Here is a 22135-nt window from a genome sequence, read left to right on the forward strand (position 1 = left end):
CTTAGCTGAAAGTCAAAGGAAAACAATAGAAACACCCTACTCATGGTGTCGCCAAGACATTCCTTTTTTCAGAATCCTTGTGCTTTTCACCAACCTAAAAGCTTGATGAGGGCAATGACCATGCGTTCCTCATTTATTATTCCTGCCCCTTCCCCCAGCCTTGCCAGGGTGTCATGCCCTGATGGTAGATGCTTAATACACGTTTTGTGTAAACGAATGAATGTGATTTTCAGGAAGGACCAGGGATGGATCTCCTCATTCTCCTGAGACCTCATCTTCCCTGGCAAAAGTGTCTCAACCCTAAGTCTATGCACTGTCTTTTGTTGGGGAAAAGCTGTATTCTGGGGTCTTGGAGCTAGGGGGCAGTGTCCACCCATTGGTACAGCTGGAGCAGAGAGAGTGTGTGTGTGTGTGTGTGTGTTGATGATGATGACTGGACATTATGAAGCTCTGGCTATAGAGAGACTTCTAGAAGTCCCTTAAAACCACTTAGCTCATCTTTCCTAAGTAGCCTACTTCTCAGATATGCCCATGAAATATTATTCTGCATATATGCCACTGAACAACCAGGCTTATCTGAAGATATGTCTTTTCTTTTTTATCCAGTAAACTTTATTTATATATAACAACAGTACAAATTGTGTCCTTGGCTTGCAAAATAGGAGTGTTTCATATTTACAATAAGTACACAATAATATATTAGAATAACCAAAAAACCCCCATTTTATTGTAACATTTTAAATACTTAATTTTCTTACAGTTTTTATTCCACAACACCTGTAAAAACAACAAAACCAGACAACTATCATTGTATTTTCTTAAAAATATATATAATACAGATTCCAGTGTGTCAAGAAGAGAGGGTTTGGGTAGGAGAAGTTGGGGGGAGATGCAGGTGGGCTCAGGTCCCTAGTTTCATGGTATAAAGAGCGTGTCCCTTGTTCCCCAACACACTTGCTAATGCGGGACCATGTTCCATTATGCCCTGGAATGTCAACATGGAGGGCCAATAAAGCCAAAGTCAGGGCCTTGACTGAAATCCAAGGGTGCCTCCCATCTTCCTTGAGGCTCGACAGGAGAAGCAGGTTGCACAGAAGAAAGGATAGAGCCCAGTCTGAAGGTGGAGCCCTGCTACAGTGAGGAGAACGAGATGGCGCTGTCCACAAGAGGCCGAGAATCTGTTCATTAAGCAGGGGTCTTGATCAATCAGCTCCCAGGATGGCCCCTGATACCAAGAGTGAAACTTACCTTTTATTCATGGTGTCACTGAGTCCTGGGAGCTAAAACTGCCCTCTTTGGGAAAACCAGGAGAAAGGCAAGAGACGGGGAAGAGAGACTTTGGAGTTATAAAGAGGATGCCGCCATTTTCTCCAAGCCTGTTCCTGAGACAAGGCATCGAAGGTCCTGAACTTGATCTCCCAAGTCTCCCTATGGTATCTGCTCCCACAGCCCTATAACTATGAGGCTGTTTTGCATTTTCTCATCACCCCCTAGCCCCTGGCCCAAGAGTCTCAAGTCTTTTGTGGACAGGCCTCAGGAGCCTCAGAAGCAACAGTGTGACTGGGAAAAAATGGCCTCCCCGAAGGCAGCTGCCAGCCCAGCATTTAACTGCTACAGGTTAATGGGGGCCTGTGTGGCAACTGGGATGTGCCTGGAGATTTATCCGCCAGAGGCTTCACACATCCTCTATTTGTTCTGTCCAGATCGTTTTTAGTCCAGCACATCCATCCATTGCTTCTGTTTCATGCTTGGCGGAGCCAGAGGCCTCGAATGCTATTTCTTGTCCTCATTTGGTGGAAATGAAGGAAGGTCAGGAGCTCAAGCAGCAGGGGACAGGCCACCAGAAGCGTCAGCGGCCGTGGAAGTGAGAGAGGCTCTCACTGCAGAAGGAATGTCCCCAGAATAAGGTAAGGCAGCTGGGTAGGTCGGCTTTCTTTCTTCTTCTGGCCCCCTTTCTGCAAAATTCCTGCCCTCTGCAGGTGGTGGGGAGAATGGTGCCAACTAAGTTGGTGGCAGGGACCAGTAGCCTGGAGACTGAATTTGCTAGAAGAAGATTCTTCTTGGTCTTATTGATTGCTGCTTCTCAGCACCCAGAGCAGTCCCCAGCAGACAGCTGCCGGCATGTGAAGGCTCCCCAAATGGAGGAATGGAGGAACCAGTCCCCGCCCTTGCGTGAGACCAACAGCTGATCCACTCTTTGCATGACCGAATTCCGCAAGAACGGGAGCTTTCTGCAGTGGTGGGTCAGAAATGATTTGAGAGATGCGCTGTGGGGCAGGGAGGAGGGCATGCACAGAAATACCTGACCCCCCCGACTCCATGCTGAGAGCAGAGGTGGCAGCAGGCCAGCTGGAGGGACCTGTTCCACCAAGACAGATATCTTATCCATCTTTGTCTCGTCCCTTAGCGCCTTCTGTCTTGCCAAGCATATTTCTGGGGTCCTTTTCCAGCAAATTGTCTCTTGTAAAGATTAATGAAACAAATGAAGCTGGACTGATTTTTGAAAGAAACTTCCCTTCCTGTCTCCCTCCAAGATGGAAGGGCTTCATGGGGGGGTAGGGGCTATGCCTTTTTCCTTACATGAGGTCAAGATATCTTCAAATTAGATAATAGTGAGGAGAGAGGCCAAGTCACTCCCCGTTCTCCACGTTCTACTGGCGTGAACTCCATTGGTTCTTGATGACCCAAAGCCAAGAGCTGGTGGAGGAGGGACAGATGGGAAGCTAGAGTGGGGGCAAGACTCCATAATCTTTCACCTTCATGGCCTGGCTTGAGTTGCACCAAGTTCTCCTTTCTCCGAATTCCCTCCTCAGAGATCCCCGTGCCACCTCCTTTGCCATCCCAACTTGCCCGACACTCTCATGGAATCCTGAGAAATGTGCCCAAGCCACTTATGCCAGCTCTGGGTCCTCTCCCTTCCACTCTCCGGCTGGCCATCCCCCCATCATTCTCTACACTCTTGAGAAACCTTCAAGGAAGCAGCCCCAGGGCAGTGAACGGTCACCCGAAGGAGCTCTTGGGAGACGCTCAGGTAGATGTGTGGAGGCAAGGCTTGGTGAGATGCTGTGGAAATGTCAGACTTCCTTTCACTTCTTAGTGGAGCAAAACCCTGGATGCTGGTCTGTGCAGCCGTGTGATCAGAAAACCTTTGTTCAGAGCTCAGAAGTCATGTGTCGGTGGGCGGGGATTTTCGGTGGCCCCAAGCGACCCCCACTTACGTTCCTCTTGCCCGTATCTTCTCTCCTTTCATCACCATTAATCACAGGCTCCGAGCTGATAAGCTTTGGGTGCTATGAAGAGCAAACACTTTGGCTTAGTGCAGAAGGCCAGTCATTAGTATTTCTTTCAGGCTATTAATAGGGCCCAGAGAAACTTTAGCAGAAGTGGATTATCAGAAGAAAGTGGCCTTGGCATGGCTGGCTGTGAATTATAATGAAAAGAGCGAGTTTCCTGAGTATTTTTGCTGAATGCTTTTCTCTTTCCCTTCGTCAGCTGCATTGAGGCAAGGAACTGAAGCTGAGGAGACCAGGCGATGTCTGCTGTGTGGTTAGTGCAGCGATCCAGAGCCACACGCCAGGGATGGAAGCCAGCCCTCAGAGCTCCCCCTCCCAGAGCCCTTTCCTGGGAATCCACTGTGGTCAGCAGAGCCTTTGGAGATTGAATTGTTTGGAGGTAAATCAGGGCACAGAGAAGGTGGGACCCAGAGTTAATTACAGAGGAAATGACCCTGGTCTGGTCTCTCTCGGGCTGGCTGATCCAGTTTCCCAACACTGCAGCCCCCTGAAAAGTGGAAGGTGGGAAGGGGAGGATGGTTCTTCCCCGCCTGCCCCTTCCCACTCCTTTGCCTTTCCCTGGCCTTTCTTCTCCCTCCCTCTGATGCTGCTTACAGAGAAGCTGGAGCTGCCTGCTTGGATCCTTGCCAGCGTGGAAGGCCTGCAAACTCTGAAGGCTGTCCCGGTCGCCCATGTCTTGCTGCCAACAGAGCCACCTTCCCCTGGATGACTCCCACTGGCTTTCATGGGTCCTCTGGGCCAACGTGTGGAGCTTTGGTCTCTCTGTTTAGAAACTACACTCAGAAGGGTTGGCCGTCCATGGTTTTAGGTGTCAGCAGAAGAGAGAGAAAAAGGAAGAAGCCCGGTGAGAAGCCACCCACTTGTCCTTCAAACTCAGAGGGACGTGGGAGGCAGATAGGGAGGCAGGAGACAGTCACGTGAGGATGCTACAGTCATTTCTACTGAGCCAAGGGCTCAAATGATCGACCAGGAGCTTCCTTCCACACATGAGCGGAGGGTTGTCTCCCCTCTGCAGGCACAAGAGAAGGATAGAAAGAAAGCATCACAATACAGGCGGCCACTTCTTTAACTGATGCTCTTCAAGTATTGCTTGCTGTAAACAGTGTTTGGCTTTTGCTTTCTCTTTAATTGCAAGAACCCCCCGGCAGACTGGAGTAGAACTTAAAACCAAACACTCATGTCCCCAAATCAGCTCCCAGATGGGATCTCCTGGAAGCCGGGGCCACACACACCAGACTCCTCTCCAGGGGGCCTGGTTGATGACAGGGACTGATGTAAGGCAAAGCTGCCCAGTGTCCTCAGGGAGGCCAGGCGTCTGGTCTGGGAGAGGCCCACCTCTCCCCCACTTCTGATAGTAACTTTAGGGGAACCAAAGGGAAAAGTACCAAAGGTCAGCTCTTCATTTCTTGAGGTTTGAGATTAAATAAAAGAAAAAACAAAAAAAACAAAAAACAGTAGCAGAAAGCATTGGTACCCTACAGACACAGATCTCTCCAGAAATGAGAATATACAGGTATGTGGTCCATAAAGCTCCTTTCCGGGGCAGCCAGGCTGAGACTCTCCGTGGCCCCACGGTCAGTGCTGAGTTCAGTACTTGCCACAGTCCTAGGGCTGTCGGGATGATTCCAGGTTGTCCAGGCCTCTATTTTGCGAAGTGTATGGTGTGAACTTGTGCTCATTCTTCTTCTCCTCCTCATGTTCTTGTCATTTCAAGGGAAAGCAAATGATCACTTCCCTTCCAATTCCTCCCAGCTTCTCTTTGCAGGCTTTTTCTGGCATTTGGAAATCGGAGTCATTTGAGGAAGAGGGGGAGGGCGGGGCGAAGGAACGGGGACGGACCTCAGATTGAAACAGAAGTGGGACAGGATGAACAGGGAGGCTTTTTGTTTTGTTTTATTTCTGGTTTTTTTTTTTCCTTTTTCTTAAAAAAAATTAAATAAAGTTCTCATTATTTCCCCAATATACATCAAATGAGTTTTCATGCAAAGCAGCAGTCACAGAGGCAGAACTGTTCCCCAGTTCATGCCTCTCGGCTTGAAGAACCACCTTCTCTGTGCCCCCTGCCTCTCTCCGTGGTTCCTGTGGGTGGACGATACCCGCGGTCTCTCCCGGCAGGGGCCGCGGGGACGGGCCGTGGCTGGCGTGGGGGGGAGGGGCCCTCCCCTCTCCCCGGGATGGGGTCTCAGGGGACAGCAAGCTCTGGGGTCTGCTCCCCTTCACTTGTCCTTCCTTCTGAGACGCCCAGTGTGACAGCTTTCACCGGCCCCTCTTCCTGGGAACAGGCGGCTCCGTCTCTCAGCTGTCGATGGACATAGCACTTATGAGCTGCTCCACCTTGTACGCCAGCCGCTGTCGCCGGGCCTGCTCGTCCTGCTCCAGGGCCCCGATGAGCTGAGGAGCAAAAACAAAGGGGGAGAAGACTTCAGGACTCAGTCTCGGTAGAGGAAGCCCTTGGCCGAATCCTTTATCCCTCTCCCTGCCTTGCCATTCTGGTGTTTAATGAACACAACTAGGGATACTCTGAAGGACTGACTGAATACATGCATGTATGTGTGTGTGTATATGTGGGCATGTGTGCACATATATGTATGTATCTTTTTTTTTTTAAAAAAGATTTTATTTATTTCACAGAGATCACAAGTAGGCAGAGAGGCAGGCAGAGGGGGTAAGCAGGCTCTGCAGAGAAGAGAGTCCAATGTGGGGCTCAATCCCAGGACCCTGGGATTAGGACCTGAGCTGAAGGCAGAGGCTTTAACCCACTGAGTCACCCGGGCACCCCAATATATGTATATATCTTAAAATAACGAGTTTCAAATGATATTTGGCATATTTGACAAAGTGCTATGTAAATATTCGCTATCATCATCATCATCATCATTATTATTATTATTGGTACTAATGCTAAGTTCAAGGACAATGCCAACGCGTGCCTTGGAAATTCTCCGGAGCGGTCCTGTGCGACCTCTGTTCGTGTTAAGGTCCGCCTGCATGCCTGAAATGTGGCTGCCAGTGTCTGCCCCAAGTGCAAAGAAGAGTCTGATTCATTGTCTGAGAGAGGATGAAATTAGGTATACAACACTTTGAAAGGAACAACAATTATGTTATTAAAAGTGTTACTGATTGTGTTAACAATGAGTGAAAGACAATGAAATGTGTAAGAAAGCGCAGGGTGAATTGGAGAGGAGAGGCTGCCGCCTAAGGGAATGGGAATGAGTTTTGACCTCACTTTTTTTTTTCCCCCTTTCTTTTTTAAAGATTTAATTTATTTATTTGACAGACAGAGAGAGATCACAAGTAGGCGGAGAAGCAGGCAGAGAGAGAGGAGGAAGCACGCTCCCTGCTGAGCAGAGAGCCCGATGCGGGGCTCCATCCCAGGACCCTGGGATCATGACCTGAGCTGAAGGCAGAGGCTTTAACCCACTGAGCCACCAAGGCGCCCCCTGAGCTCATGGGTTTTTGACTCCTTGACTTCGTCATCTAAATTAGCCTCTTTTGCTGTTATTGATGGGCTGAGCCCAGTGTTCTGTGTAGCTGCCCCCCGGCTGCGTGTGGCCCTCTGTCCCCTCCCAGGCCCCGCCTTACCTCTTCACTGTACTTGCTGACATAGGAGTAGATCTCATTGAGGGCGCTCAGCATATTGAACTCCACCGCGTGCAGGCGGGACTGCTCAGCCAGGTAGGCATTCATGTCCTGGTCGCTGATGGCGGGGAGCTTGGCGATGTCTGCGTAGTATCTGACGTAAAGAGGACAGGCTCCTTAGCGGAGACCCGGCACCCACTCCCCTGCAGGATTCCGACCTCAGGCCCCTTGAGAGCACGGGATGTCCCCAGTTGCTCCTGCCTCCTTACTTCTCTTCTGATAGGTCTTCCTCTGGTTCCTTGCCTCAAGCTAAGGTTGAGTCCTAGAGACTGGTGCTCACTAGGCCAGACTCCATCCACCTGGGAGCTTCCACTGCAGCGACCCCCCCGCCCCCCCGCTCTCCCAGAATGTTTAAAAGCCCAGATGCTGACCAGACTCTGATTGGACTCCTTGTCTTCCAATTCCCAGATCTACTACTTGCTGGCTGTGTGACCTTGGGCAAGTTACTTAGCCTCTCTGAACCTCAGTCTCCTCATCAGTAAAATGGGGAGGGTAATATTTACTTTGCAACTCCATTGGATTTTTGTTTTTTAAAGATTTTATTTATTTATTTGACACAGAGAGAGAGAGATCACAAGTAGGCAGAGAGGCAGGCAGAGAGAGAGGAGGAAGCAGGCTCCCCGCTGAGCAGAGAGCCCGATGCGGGCCTTGATCCTAGGACCCTGGGACCATGACCTGAGCAAAAGGCAGAGGCTTTAATCCACTGAGCCCCCCAGGCACCCTCCCTTAGATATTTTAATAATAGATAAACAAATCTTTATTACAGCACTGGTTGCTTACCAGGTGCTCTATAAAAGGTAATCAGAATGATAATGATCTGACCTCCAAGGGCACAAATTTCCCCTTCTCCCCCCACGCAGAAGTTTGGATAAGGGGGAAGGGTGGGAGCCTGAGATCCAAGGGTACCACAAACATAGCTGTGAGCTGTGAATCCTCAGTCAGTGAGGCCCGTGGGATGGTAGATGGCACACACAGACGGGGGTGAGGGCCTGTCCTGGGGGGGCTACTGACCTCTCCACCCAGCTCTTGTAGCTGGGGATGTCCTTGGCATACAGTAGCTTGTTGGAGGGGGAGTCTTTGCCCAGCCGGTGCTCTGATGTGGAGCAGGAGTCCATGAAGGTCTGGGCCACCACAGACAGACAGGCATCCGTGATGCTGCCCTTGTGAATGTCGAACACAAACTGGGGGTTCTTGATCACGTTCACCCAGAAGCGCAGGGGGAGGCTGCAGGGAAAGGCAGAGCAGACCCTGAGGGCCGAACCTCGGCCGCACCCCGATGGTGTCCATCAACATTCCTCTCCTCGCTCTACCAGTAGTAAATCTCTCCCCAGAGGGCAAGGGAATGAAACCACAGAGCTGCTCGGGCCAGGGCTGCAAATCTTGTCTAGGCTGCTCCTGGCCCTGGGGCAAGGGAGGGGGCACCACACTATGCTAACTGGGTGCTGACCCTGAGCCTTGACCACCACAGGGTATACATGGCTGGGTTCTGTTCCATCCAGGCAGCTTTTCCCAAAGGCCTCCAGGCCCCCAGGGAAGCCCAAGGATAGAGAACTCCTTGATTTTCTCAGAGCTTCAGACAAAGCCACCAGCCTAGAGTCCCTCTGCAGTGCCCTCGGCCATTGTCCTGAAAGACGCAGCCTGCAGCCCCAGGCATTGCCTGGGAACCCGCACAAAGGGCACCACCTGTGCTCCCCGCCCAGCCTGGCCCCTTGCGCTGCTTCCCAGGACTGGCCAGGCCCACTGGGGCTGAGCGGTGGGCCCCCCTGGGGACAGCTCTTTCAGGGCTGTCCCCAGGGCTCTCTCCTCTCTGGGCAGGGGGAGGGGGAGGAGAGGAAGCCATTGTCGGCCTGCTGGGAACGAACTCACTGCAGCTCTAAATTTTTCCCACCCCAAGAGGAACTGATCAGTCATTAGGAGTGTTCCTTCTTGCAACTTGGGAATTTATAACCAGAGCAGAATGGGTTTTCTCTGCTTCTGAGGCCTTCAGGAGGCTCAGCCCATTTATTCCCCTTCAAAATCATGACAGCTGCTGTTTCTGTGCGTTTTCCAACTTGGCCTTCTCCTCCAGTTGCCTTCAGGGCCCTAACTCCTGGGCTTCTCTGTGGAATGGTCTTTGTTCCCTGGCTTGTCCTTCTGGCCTGAGATGACATTCCAGAAATTCAGCCTACCCCTCATCTCCCCTTCTTCATCGCCTCTTGACCCTCAAGCGCCCCGAATGTTCCTGAATGTCTCCATCATGCCCAGTCTTGGGAAGATCCACTTTGCCCATTCCAAGTCCTTCCAGGATGATTTCTGCTTATCTTTCAAAGGAGAACAGGATGGCTCTTTTCTGCAGCCGGGGAGGAGCTGCCTGGGCTGAGAAGTGACTCATCTCTTCCACCCTCCCATTCCCTGGCAGCTTCAGGGAGCTTCTGATATTCTTTCCTTGGACACTAGCTACTTGAGGTCTGGCTAAGGGGACCCTTCCTGCCACAAACCCAGGGTAGGACATTTCTATGAGCTGGGCCTATCTGGCAGCAGAAGGCAGCGAGATGGGGATGATCCAGAACCTTCTCTTCATCTCCCTGAGATTGCACACTTCCAGTGCCAGGCTGGGGAGCCTTCCAAAGCCAAGGAGACAGCCATGGCCCTGCCGCTGGGAATGCAGATGAAAGGCCCGCCCTGGTGAAGCGGGCAGTGGGCTCCTCACCCGCCATCACCAGAGTCTCCCCATTTCACTCCCCCGTGATCAAAGTTGCAGACTCCAGAGGGCCAGCAACCACAGAGTCTTGAAGAAGAAAGGATTATATGGGTTTGGGTTTTTCCAAAGTGTTTTTCTGGTTGCTAGGATTTTTGATTCCCAAATAACAGCCGGGGCCCATCTGTGTCGGCTCTGTTTTCTGAGGAGATCGCTGACTCCAGACAGCTGTGCGGGCTGCTTGCCCAGCCCAAATGCCCAGACCTCCTCGCGCCCCTCTCGGGGCTCTTTCCTGGAGGAAAGTTTTTGACTCCGGCTCTCAGCCAGGCCCTGTCTGACCCTGAAGCCAGTCCTCAGCTCGGTCTGTGGTCTAGATCTCAAACCCAGGAGAGAAAAGACGTCTTCCAGGGGCCTGTGGAAGCCCCTTCTCCCACTGCTGTGTGTGCTGTGGGGTTTACCTTAGGGGAATAGGTAGTCAGGCCTACAGGACACACCCTGCCTGCTGCTTCCCCAAACCCCTGGCACCAGGGGTCATCACTTGGCCCTCAGGGGTCAAGTTTGCCATGACCTCCCCCTGGTTGGTGGGCTTGAGTCGGTAGCAAGGGCAAGCTCTCTCCCCAGGGGTCTATGTTCACGTCAGAGTTTTCCCGTCTCAGGATGAGGTGCCTTGGGCTCTGCCCCACCCAGAATGCCTGACGCTGCCTGGCTTTGCAGCTCGGCTACTAGGTCTCCAGTGTGACCCTTCAGGTTCCTCCAGCAACACTTCGTGAGAACCAGAGGGCGCAGAGTCAGGGAGGAAGTGCTGCCTGGGAAAGGTTCTCAGCCTGAAAGGGCAGAGCTCAAGCCCAGGTCCCGGTGCCAGGCCCCTGGCCAGGCTGGCCCCCCTGGTGCCCACAGCCCAGGGCCCACGTGGGCTCTGCAGAGCACATGTCCGTTGTTTGTTCTGGGATCCTCGGGTTACCCAGCCGCTGCAGAGCACGGCTCCCCCATGCCCCTGGTCCCTGCCGGCCCCCCCTCCCCCAGCTTGCAGCCTCTCCAGGCTGTAGCCAACGCACCCCTCCTCCCGGCTCCCCGAAGGCTTACCAGTTGCTTTTCCAGGTGTGCCGCACGTCCGTGTCGTGGATGCCATGTCTGTCCGCCTGCTCATCCAGGAAGTCAAACATGTACTTGATGGCCAAGGGCAGAGCGCTGCCTCGGTGCACCGTGCTGAACAAGGTCTCAAACAAGTCATCCACGAACTTCTGCAGGGTGCCCTGGGGGAGGGGCGGGGGGGCGAGAGTGAGGGGGAGGGTGGGGGAAAGTGGGGGTGCAGGCAGCAGACGGGCAGACCAGATGGTGCCTTGGACAGATCCTGCCTTGGAAATTCGTCTGCGGCGCCAGGCTGTGCAGACAGCATGGTGGGGGTGGGGAGGGGGCCGCTGGGGTGTCGGGGAGGTGGGAGGGACTGAAGAGGCTGCAGATTCCTGGGAGGAATCTCTCCTCCAACCTGCAGCCACATGCCCCATCTATGCCTGTGTCTGTGCCAGGTGGGAATGCACTTGAGGTGTCTCTGTAGACAGTGAGGGCTCTGAGCCCCAGCTGCCCACAGGGACTGGTGAGCACGTGCTGGGAAAGGAGAATGTCTGAAGACCGAGCTGGAGGACCACGAGCCTCCTGGCCGAGGGTCTTACTGAAAGGTGCAAAGAGGTTTGCCATACATGTGGCCTCGGTGCTGCAGGTGAAGGGTCCAAAGCCAAGAATACCCAGGCACAGACCTGACGTACAAGGCTCTGGAGGGTCTCTGGGCAGGGACAAAGCTGGGCCTGGGTCCCCCAGTTTACAGGTTCAATGGACACCTCTGAAGGTTAGGAACATGTCCAATCTTCTCTGGTGGCTCTCTTGGTCTCTTATTAGCATATTAGGAAAAGCAAAATTTGAGACATACGGTCTGAGGGTGTATTTCTATGTCCCTTTAGGGAGCAAGTCAGAGCTGTAACTTGGATGCCACTGTAGGAGAATTTCAGCAGCATTTTTGTGGGGTCAGTGGGGGAGAGTATTTGAAATCTGACCTGTGCTGGCAAATATGGGCCATAGAATTGCCATACTTACAGGCAGATGTGTTCTCTGCTTGGGAAGCTAGAAGACAGCTTTAGATCCTAGCTTCTAGCACTGTGGCTACCTCCACTCCATCAGCATTTGGGGGCCGATGGGGTGGGAAGGGGAAGGGGGAGCCTTCTCTCTGATTATTGGCAGACCCAGCCTTTGTGTTGTCCCTCCCACTGTGGCCAGAAAGTGGGTGCAAAAGGCAGTGTTGCTGGGCACTGGTCTATCTGTCCAGCTAACACCAATAAGAAAACCCCAACATTTTCCTCAAAGGTGCAGGAACCCAGAGATGAGAGCAGCTCCTCTGAAGAGTAATGGTGGGCTTGAGGGGTGGGCCAGGGGCAATGATATTATTGCCAACAGTAATAATGATATTTTGCCAATGGGTAGAGAACAACAGTGGCCTGAACCTCTGGAAAGTCTGCTCTGGGACCTGGACCTGCTCGTCTGAATGGGTCCCCTTAAAGGACAGATTCCATGACACCCTTACGCTGGGGGTAGGGGGTGGAGGGTGGGCAGGACGTACCCCTCTGTGGAGCCCTCCCCGGGCTGAGCAGAGCAGGAGTTTACCTTGGTGGCCAGTAGCCGGGTCAAGTAGATCTCAGATACCATCTTGCTGCCTCGGTCACCCTCCTTCTGGTCCCCATGGTCATGGTTCTTCACCAGATGCCACACCTTAACCCCGCTCTCCAGGTCTGGGGTGATCATGGGGGCTCGAGACCGCAGGCTGTCGGGACTGCCTGTGTACCTGAAGGAGGAGTCTGAGGAGAAGGGGGCCATGGAGGCTCATAAGACACTGATTTCACCATCCTTGCTTGTAGAATCCTTCTAGAATCTTTGCCCACCCACGGCACTCACTCAGAATAAACCAGTTTCCACTGGAAGGAGACCCCTGGGACCTCATATCTGATGGGTTATTTGGGGATCCTCGGTTGGCACGAGGACAGAGGAGCCTAAAGCCTTTTTCTTTAAAAAGAAGATTTAGAAATTCTGTGAGCTGCAGAGAGCCTTGAGAATTTGTGAACCAACCCCCCCCCCCACCCGCAACTCCTGATGCTTCCACAGCAAAGAATAATCAATAGGGGGAATGTCAGCCGAGTACTTTCACAGGGGCTTTGATGAAAAATCTGGGTGCCAAGAAGCTGTGAGCTGTAATGGCCTCTCTTGGGAGTCTGTGGGTCCTTTTTGGAAAACATCTGGGCCCAGTCCTGAGGTGTCCTTTAGCCCAAAAACCTTACTGCATACACAGAGACAGAAAAAATGGAGCAAGAGAGAATGAAGCATCATCCGTATTACCCAGTGGGCGCTGGGGGTCCCAGCAGCCTAAGGGATGGCTAGGCTAGGATGCCCCATGTCCTGCCCCAGTTGGGACCCTTTTGAGAGTAAAGGGGGACCGTTAATAACTCATCCAGAACAACAGGTACAAATAGGGACTGGCAAGTAGGAACCCCCATCCACATGCCTCCCTGATTCTGGGCCCCTTGCACTCCTTCACCAGGTCGTGGCTGCCCAAGGAAGGGGGCACGGTACACCCGTCCCTGCAGCTCTGGGGTCACAGCTGCACTGGCAGTGGCTGCACTTGGGAGGAGGGGAAGCAGACGCACAAATGTCCTTAACTGGTGGAGGGCAGCTGCAAGGGCTGCCTGCTGTTGTGAGGGATGGCGAGCGACCCCAGGTAGGCCACGGAAGCTGCCCCTGAGCTGCCCAGGTTGCCTTCCTGGTCCTCACCGTATCTGCTGATAGATGTCCGGGAGATGCTGGCAGAGGCCGGGATGTTGTAGGACGACGTCTGTTTGGGGACCAGGGCCACCACCGATCTGTCTGACACCTGAGAGGGTATGAAAGGAGTTCAGGAATACTAAAAATAATATGGTTGCTACTCGCCAATATGTCCGATATGGTAGTTATTGGCCACCTGTGCTGATCGCCCACTTGAAATCCAGTCAGTCATAACGGAGGTAACTACAGACTACTAACTATAACACAAACCACTTTGCTATAAATGCGTAATTCACACTGGGTTTCCATGAGTTAGCATGGACAGAATAACACAAACTACCTCATTAATAGCTTTTCTATTGGTTCCATGTTGAAATAATTACCTTAGAACCCACGAGGTTAGGCAAAATATATTGTTAACACTAATTTCGTCAGTTTCTTTTTACTTTTTAAACGTGGCTAGCCAACAAATTTCGTTACCCGTGTGACTTGCACCATCTTTTTACTGGACATTTGGGGCTTGGCCGAGCCTCCTTGCAACCCTGTGGGGTCGTACAATTATTCCCATTTTACAGGTGAGGAAACTGAAGCAGAGGGGAAGCGAAGCACCATCTTCAAAGTCAAACAGACACTACGTGGTACAGCCGATATTTGAAGCCAGGCCTGTCCAGACTCCAAAATACATGTTCTCCCCATTATATCTTAATTTGGGATTTTATTTCAAGTCACACTGGTCTGAAGCCCATTTTCCCTTTTGGCACGGATTTCTTTCTGGCCTGGGTCCTATACTGCTCGGGCCACCTTGAGGAGTTTCACCAACAGGGTGGCTGCTCTCAGGGAGCCCAGAGGGAAAGATGGCGCGTTCCCCTTCCTTCGTGAGGGGCCCAGGCTCAGCACCCAGCCTGGAGGGAAAGGGCTGATAAATGAGGAGCCATATTGAAGACATTTGGGGCCATTTTGATTTAAGATTACCCTCCATCCAATAAAAATGGAGAATCCCCAGAATTGTGGCGATCCAATTAAGCCCCTAACGCAGAGGGAATAAAACAGCTATAATAATGTTATGGGCCATAAAACATTCCTATTAAACCATTTTTTATTTTAACAATTTTTATGAACTTTATAAGTTTGATTTATAGCTGCACCAGTCGTAAAACCATCTTTCTGGGTCTTAAATTGTCAGTCCCTCTCTCCCACCAAAAAAGAATTAAATGTTGGGAAGTCAAACTATAAAGGAACATTAGTGCTAACGAGATTCCCTGATAGCCGGTTTTAGTAGTGGTGTTTAATTTTACCCTCCCTATAAATCTGCGGGAGCCCGGCAAGTTTTTTAACATCTCTTTGTTAATTAAGATTATGCAGATTTTCTCCTGGAGGGGCTTCCAGGACCTTTGACTTGAAGAAGAGTCACCAGGGGCAGTGCTCGGACTTGGTGGCAGAAAGCTGCAGGGCCCTGGGCTCCTGTGGGTGCCTGGAAGGGGCCCAGGCTCCAGCCTGGGTGGTTCCCAGGGGTCCACACCATCCTCCCAGCTCTGGAACTGACCTCTGTCTTTCAGGAACTCTCCTTGCCACTGACAGCCTAGAAATGATACTCTGAAAACCTGGCAGGGGTCGGGGAGGATACTCCCAGGAAGAATAGATTACATTCTGCATGTATGGTTTGGTGTCACCTGGAGGATTCACAAGGTGACTCGAATGACCACAGTTCAACCCAATTCCAGGTCTTGTCACTAAATGTCTCTCGTCTATAGTCCTAGCCTTCCTTTCTCTTGACTGACAGGCGGTGCAAATATTCACTGTCCGGGCTGCCTGCTGGGTCTGACCTGGGCTCTGCCTCTTACTACATGACCTCAGGGAAGTCGGTTAACCCCTCTGCGTCTGTCTTCTCATTTGTCACTGGGGATAATAATGGCATCTAGGTTTGTCGTGAGGCTCAAAGGAATCGGAACACAGGAAGGCTGACAGCCGCGCCTGCCCCCAGTGGGCACTCAGGAAATGCTGGTATTAGTGTGACTATGAGCACCATCGTCATCATCACTGTCCCCCAAAGGGAAGCACAATCCCTGTTGTTCCTTGTCACTCAGGGCTGGCATGTGGGAAGTACCTTGCACCCGGGAAAGCTCAGTAAATATTTGAGGAATGAATGAATACATGAATGAGAAATGACATTGGGGAATTGAAAGTGCTTTGTATGAGGAGCACTGTAAGAACAGAGCATTCTATTCTGATTGGGAGCCTTAGGATGGACAGCCCAGTAACAAGCATTAGGCCATCACAGACAGAAAAGAAAGGCCTCCCTCCTGCCCTTGAGAAACTTCTGATTCAAGGGCACAAGGCTAGTCTCTTTCGTTTTTTGCTTCTTTAGCTCAGACTGGTTCATTCCAAGTGTTCTCCAGGATGCCCTAAGGCCCTGTAAGGGGGGTGGGGTGGAATGGACAGGAAGGGGCTCTAACACCTTGGGGGCAGTCTTCATCCTAGGGACCTCACCTGCTATTTCTAATTCTTCCCACCACCTTTGCAAGCCAGACGTCATCTTGCAAATGAAGAGCCCAAGGTTGCAAGAGGTTAAAGTCATCCCACTGTTGAGTGGAGAAACGGGGGTTGAAATACGGCTTGCAAACCTTGAACCCTTCTCAGACACCACACTCCATCCACCTGGGGCTAGGTGCAATCAGGGTTACGAAGACGACGGGGATGGAGCCTGGAGAGGGGTGTTTCTGGGGCTGCCCCAGTGCTCCCCACCAGCTTCCTCTGTGCCTCGGAGCATCCCAGCCTGCCCCTACGGCCTTCATGACCCTCGTGGCCTGGTCTGTGGCAACTCGGTGCTCACCAGTCCGGCCCGCCAGTCCCTCTGTCCCCACCCCTCGTGAGGCACCACGGAGGACGGTGTTACTACTCAGGCAATCCCGTAGGGTCTTGCAGCCTGAGGCGCTTCTTCTGGTTGGTTTAATTTCCCTCGGTGTCTCTCATTTCCTGCTTCTATTTTAGTATTTTTCCCCCCGAATCTCAACCAGCCTACCTGTGCTTAATCTTACAGAGAGCCCCAGCCATGAGTAGTCACCATGGGAGGGAAGGGGAGATGGGAATAGATCCTTCCAGGATTTTTTGTTCTTTTGCTGGAATTTTTTTTTTTTTTTTTTTTACTATTAATTCATTCAGTGCATCCACCAATGCGCTGAGCACTTTGTCTCCTGTACTGAATCTATTCCACACGACTTTATGGGTTGAGGATCACCTGAGAAGGGAGAGACCTTGAGTAATTTCCCCAAAGACACCATCTAGTACATGGCACAATGCAAGAGCTCAAAACAAGTCCATCTCGTCCCCGGCTCTATGGCAGGTGAGTAGCAGAACCTACGTCAGTAAGATGCTGAGGACAGAAAGCCACAGATCCCTATGGCTGGCGTCCTTACAGAGGACCTCACAAGATGCAATTTTTCTGCAGACGTGGAGGTACACAGGAGAGAAACGCCTTGCCCTTCCCAGACCAGTTAAGTCAGTTTCTCGGGGTGGAGTCTGGGCATGTGGGAGTTTTGTTTTGTTTTGCTTTTTAAGATTTTATTTATTTATTTGACAGAGAGATCCCAGAACCCTGGGATCATGACCTGAGCCAAAGACAGATGCTTTACTGGCTGAACCACCCAGGCGCCCCATGGGCACTCACGTTTTTATTAAGTTTCCTAGTGATTTTAATGGGTAACCATGGCTGAGAATCTCCGATTTAGATTCTGAAGGACGACGAAAGGGGTGATGGCTTCCGAGGGCCTAAGAGCAAACCCTGGAGTGAAGGAAACAGTCTGGGGGGGGGGGTCAAAGGTTGTGGGGCAAAGCCCCCATTCTCACCTGATAATGCATCAGCGTGTTGAGCCGCTTCCAGTCGCCCTCGATCTTAGTGGTAATGTCCTCGTCTTGCAGCACGACCCGGGCGATCCGGCCTTGACGCCACTCTGGGTGGAGGGGGTGGTGCAGGTAGCAGCGTAAGCAGGCAGGGGCCTAGGAACCAGGGTCACCCAGTCCTGCCTCCTCTAGGGACCTGGCAACCCCAGCTCCAAGCTGGTGCCACCCATAGCGTTTAGAGACATTATAGGCTCCACGGGGTCAAGACAGCTGTCGCAAAGTGTGGGCAGGCAGTGTCTCGGGAGAAGTGCTTCCTGTGGTCCCTCATCTGGGCAGGACCTAGTCATGGCCTTAGAAGGGTCCTGGGCAGGGTGGGGCTTCCTATTTTCTCACCCCATTCCATTCCCAAATGCCCTCCTGGAAGCCACTTTTTGACTCTTTGCCCACCACACTCCAAGGCGGGGCCTCCTACCCAAGTCCATGTCAACGGCCCTCGGCCGCTGGGAGTAGGGCACGTTCTTATAGACGGCATCGAGAATCTTCTCCTTGACCTGTGTGATGGTGTCACAGTTCAGCACCTTCACTGGGATCTCTGGACTGTTCTCATTGTCGGGGTTGACGCAGTTCAGGATCTACAAGGATGATAGAGCGGGAACAGGATGGGTGTTTAAGGGGCCACTTGAGGGAGAGCGAGAAAGGCCTTGGAATCCTCTTTCCAAGGCTTACCCCTCTTATAGGAGAAATGTCTGTGCCTCAGTTTCTCTTGCCTTCCTGCCATCTGCCAAATGACAACCTGAGTCATGCCTACCCTTCTCAAAGAATTGAGACTCTACTTTCTAGGTCCTGGTTGGCTTGGGGGCGACTGTCATCCTGGGACCAGGCGTCCTAGGGGTTTGGAGATGGTTCCAGGTGTATCAGGGGCTGACCATCTGCTTCCCAAAGCCTCTATATTAGGAACTAGCAAATTCATCTTCTCCCCCATAATGCTGATTTCCCCATACCTAACAGAGGGTGGTCTGGCCCTGGCCTATCGTCTAGGGTAAACTGAGGCAGACAGCGCTCTTTGGGCCCACCAGATGAGATGGGGAGAGGGAGCCAAGGCGTGTCTGCCCCGCTTCTAGAACACTTTGCATGGCCCTCAGACTTGATCCCAGGCTGTTTCCCAGCCTCTTCGTTGACCACTGGGATTGGCTTTGTGCTCTGATGGCAGAGTACCGAGCAGAGGCAGGAGGTGTGCCATGTCCCCTGAGTTCCCAGCCTCCTCACCAGAGTCTTGTACTCGATCTGCTGCCGGATGAGCTTGTCCTCGCTCAGGGAGTAGCGGGCCTCACCCGTGATGGCGTCGATGGGGCCCTTCTCCATCTGCTGCTTGATGGCGCAGTACAGCATGAAGAGTGGCTCCCCCGCACATTCCTGTGGGCACAGGCAGGGGGCATGGGCTGTGGGGTGGGGCGGGTACCCGACTCCTCTTCTCCCTCTCCTCACCACCGCTCCTAGACCTGCCTTGCTCTGGAGCACCCCAGCCAGGCTGGTTGCTATTCCCGAAGGTTCCCCATGCAGCATTCATGGCCGGCCTTGGCACAACAGCCCCTCGTCTTGCTCGCAACGCTAGGCCCTGGCTCACCCTCACTCTCACCTTCAGGAACTTGTGCAGGAGGAAGGCAAACCAGTTGGTCAGCATCTTCTCAGCCACAGACTCTGTCCTGGGGAGAAAGAAGGGATGGGAGGGGCAGTCCTTTATGGAGGGGTCCTCAGGGAGCGGGGTCTGGCTCGGATGCATCGTGGCCCAAACAGGGCATCAAAGGGCACAGGGCTGGGAGCCAGGACACCAGGGCTGAAAGTATGACCTTGGGCCAGAGGCTTTTGCTTTCTGGGCCTCAGTTCCCTGTGGAAATGGAATGGTGCTCTGGGTCTGCAGCTGAAGGTGCCAAGTACCCCATTTCCACAGGGCTATCAATTCCTAGTTCTCCCTACTTCCTGCTGGCCTCAGGATGAGAAACAGAGCTTCTCTGTCCCTTTGGGATACCTTGCAGGCCTGAATACTCCACTTTCATATCCGGGAGGTCCCTGGTACATGCCGCTCTAACCTCTCAGAATCAGACTGCCTGGATTCCAATCCTGACTCTGCCACGTACTGGCTGTGGGACCTTGGGCCAGTCATTTCACCCCTCTGGGTTCATTTTCCCCATCTCTTAATCGGGACAATGATAATAGTGTGTACCCCCACAGGGCTGTTGTCAGAATTGGATGAGTTAACATATGTAAGGGGCAAAAATAGCACTGACCCCCAATGAGCACGATTCCATGTCATTCCTGCTGTCCTGTGGGGTCGTGGATCCCAGCCGCTCAGGTGGAGAGCAGGAGGCACGAGTGTTTAGCAGACAGGGAATCTGCTTCTGAAAACACCAGCGCTCCCCAGCCTCCACCCTGGGCTGCAAATCTGGGGACTCGGGAAGGAACAAAGCCGCTATGACAGACCTTCAGTGATGGGGATGCCGAGGGGTGTTTTAACACCCTGCACGTGGCGCAAATTATACCCTCTGGTTTCAGTAAATCCCAGGCATTTGCCAGGGCTGCTCAGCAGTCTGGGCCTGGGAGAGAGTGACAATGGCAGAAGAAATTGTAGCTTTGTCCTCGGGCCCCTCCCAGCACCCTCTCCAAGCATTGTGCCTGAGATTAGCTCTAATTTAAATACAACAGTTCTTAATGAGAGTTTCTAATGCTCAGATTGGCAGGAGGGGGACTCGGTACTCAGGAAACAAAGACGTTCTTCCTCCCTCCTCACCCCACGTGGGTTCTGGAAGCCTGAGACCTCTTCCTAGGAGCAGGCTAAGGAGGAGGGCGGAGAAATGGAGGAGGTGCCTTCGAACCCCTGGTGTCAGAGGCGCTCCAGAGCTCTGCTGGGCTCCCTGGGGCCTGACCAGGGCAGGAGAGTTTGGGGAAGGGAGACCTAGGTCTCCAGCCCTGTTTCCTGCCAGAAAAACTACAACTGGGGAGGAGGCATGTGGTTCCTGCTGGCGATTTGGGTCCTGGAAACTGGGTGCAGAAGGGAGAGGCTGCACAACTCCCTGGCCCCGTCTGAGCACCAGAACCTTTCTGTGATGAAGGAAGGGTTCTCTAAGTGCGCTGGCCAGTCTGGTGGCCAGCACACGGAGGCCGAGCCCTCGGCACCCGGCGAGCACGACGCAAAAACTGAAGGTTATGTTTTATCTCATTTTTGTTCATAGCCGCCTGTGGCCACCGTGCGGGACAGCGCGGTGCTAGCGGCATGCGGAGGGACTGACAGCGGGAGGCATGTTGCTGCTGCCGCTGCGTCCATGAGGACGCTGAAGTAGAGGGGCCATGTCACAGGCTCGGGCGCACAGCGCTGGCGGGTGGCGGAGCTGGGCTTCAAGCCAAGCCCCGAGCCTGGGCTCCTCCATGTCGTTTAGCCCCCGGGGCCTCCGGGGACCAGACTTGGCGCTGCGCGATGCGCGGACCCAGGCTGTCGTATGCCGGGTCCGGTCTGGGGGTGCAGAGCCCCTTGTGCTGCTCCAGAGACGCCCTGCGCGCGTGTGCCCGCCCCACCCCCACCCCCGCCGCCCTCTCCTCCCCCAACACCAGCCGCCCTCCCCGCCCCCCACCGCGGGGCCCACCTCCGGAGCAGCAGCTTGGGGTGGTTCTTGTTCTCCAGGTTCTTCTCGATGAGGTCAGAGAGCAGCTGCTTGAGGACATCGGTGGCGTACTCCAGGCGGCCCTGCAGGCCGGTCATGATGAGCGAGGCCACGTTGCCGCGGTCGCGCATGGAGAAGCTGCGCTGCAGCTCGAGCGTGCGGATGAAGGTGAGCAGGAACACCTTGTTGTTGATGAGCTGCGCGAAGAGCTTCAGGGCCTTCTCCACGTGCTGCTGCCCGTTCCCCTGGACCTGGGGTGGACCGGATGGGCGCGCCCTCAGAGGACAGCCTCGGCCTCCCCGACCTGAGAGGGCAGCAGGGCTCTCGAACTCCGGACGGGGTAGGAATGGCAGGTCACTGCAGTCTCTGCTCTGCTCTGCGCGCCCACTGGGGTGGGAGGCCTGGCTCGGGCAGAGCCCTCTGAGGAGATGCGGGCCGTCTGATTTTCCCCGGGGTTCAGTAGGAGCTACTCGGTCAGACCCGCTTGGTTTACGAGTCTCCCTGTAATCCTCCCTGCCCTGATTTATTATCTTTAGTAAAACAAACCAACACATGAACAAACAAACCTCACAGAATCACGTCTCTCCGTAAGCCACCTTAAATCCATCTGAGAGTGCGGCAGAATCTTAGCTAATTAATTTAGTCATTAATTAAAAAAGTGACAATGAGCCTTCCCCTGGAATCATCCCAAAGAGCCTGCGTGCCCCCCTTGGCCGAGATCTGCCTTTTGTGGTGAAGCTGTTCCCAGCTGTTTGTCCTCATCATTCCTGACCTTCCTCTGAGCTGCTGGGCCCCAAGCTGCATTTCCCGGGATAGGACCCCCCAGGCCCCGCGCCTCCTCCCGGGATGAATCGGGGAGGGTGGCAGGGATTACCTCTAGCTCCCGCAGCACAGGATGGTCCTCGATGCCAGGGAACAGGACTCGCATAGCGTAGGTGCGGTAATCCAGGTAGGGGATGCCCGAGCGGTCCAAGTCGCTGGTCAGCTCATTGATGTCAGTCTGGAGCTCAGCAAAGGCTATGAAAGTTTAGAGAGATGAGAAGGCTCAGGAGGGCACCCGCACAGGGAAGGGGCAAGGCAGGAGAAGACGTTTGTGAAGGAGGGGTGGGCCCGTGGTATACAGACAGGAAGGGTTGTATAGGGATGTTTCCAGAAGGGGTGAGCTGTCTCCAGGCCTCCTTTCTTAGGTGGGCATGTGGGCCATTTCTAGGTTATTTCCCCTTCTATGCTGGTGC

At 53.3% G+C, this 22135-nt stretch overlaps 1 protein-coding gene across 1 annotated transcript in view; it reads right to left on the minus strand.

Annotated features, from left to right (window-relative positions):
* Nucleotides 1-589: 589 nt before the first annotated feature.
* The window catches only part of PLXNA2 (plexin A2), a 212270-nt gene continuing 190724 nt past the window's right edge, over nucleotides 590-22135 (minus strand). Inside the window, exons 21-32 of the mRNA XM_032318661.1 lie at nucleotides 21775-21917; nucleotides 20883-21151; nucleotides 18884-18950; nucleotides 18514-18660; nucleotides 17720-17879; nucleotides 17254-17357; nucleotides 13420-13519; nucleotides 12262-12452; nucleotides 10693-10862; nucleotides 7944-8156; nucleotides 6876-7026; nucleotides 590-5684 (exon numbers count right to left, since the gene is read on the minus strand). Of these exons, the coding sequence (XP_032174552.1) occupies nucleotides 5589-5684; nucleotides 6876-7026; nucleotides 7944-8156; nucleotides 10693-10862; nucleotides 12262-12452; nucleotides 13420-13519; nucleotides 17254-17357; nucleotides 17720-17879; nucleotides 18514-18660; nucleotides 18884-18950; nucleotides 20883-21151; nucleotides 21775-21917 (1811 nt within the window). The 3' untranslated portion in view covers nucleotides 590-5588. The remainder of the gene's footprint in view (nucleotides 5685-6875; nucleotides 7027-7943; nucleotides 8157-10692; nucleotides 10863-12261; nucleotides 12453-13419; nucleotides 13520-17253; nucleotides 17358-17719; nucleotides 17880-18513; nucleotides 18661-18883; nucleotides 18951-20882; nucleotides 21152-21774; nucleotides 21918-22135) is intronic.

The sequence above is a fragment of the Mustela erminea genome, chromosome 17, assembly GCF_009829155.1.
Source record: "Mustela erminea isolate mMusErm1 chromosome 17, mMusErm1.Pri, whole genome shotgun sequence".
NCBI lineage: Eukaryota > Metazoa > Chordata > Mammalia > Carnivora > Mustelidae > Mustela > Mustela erminea.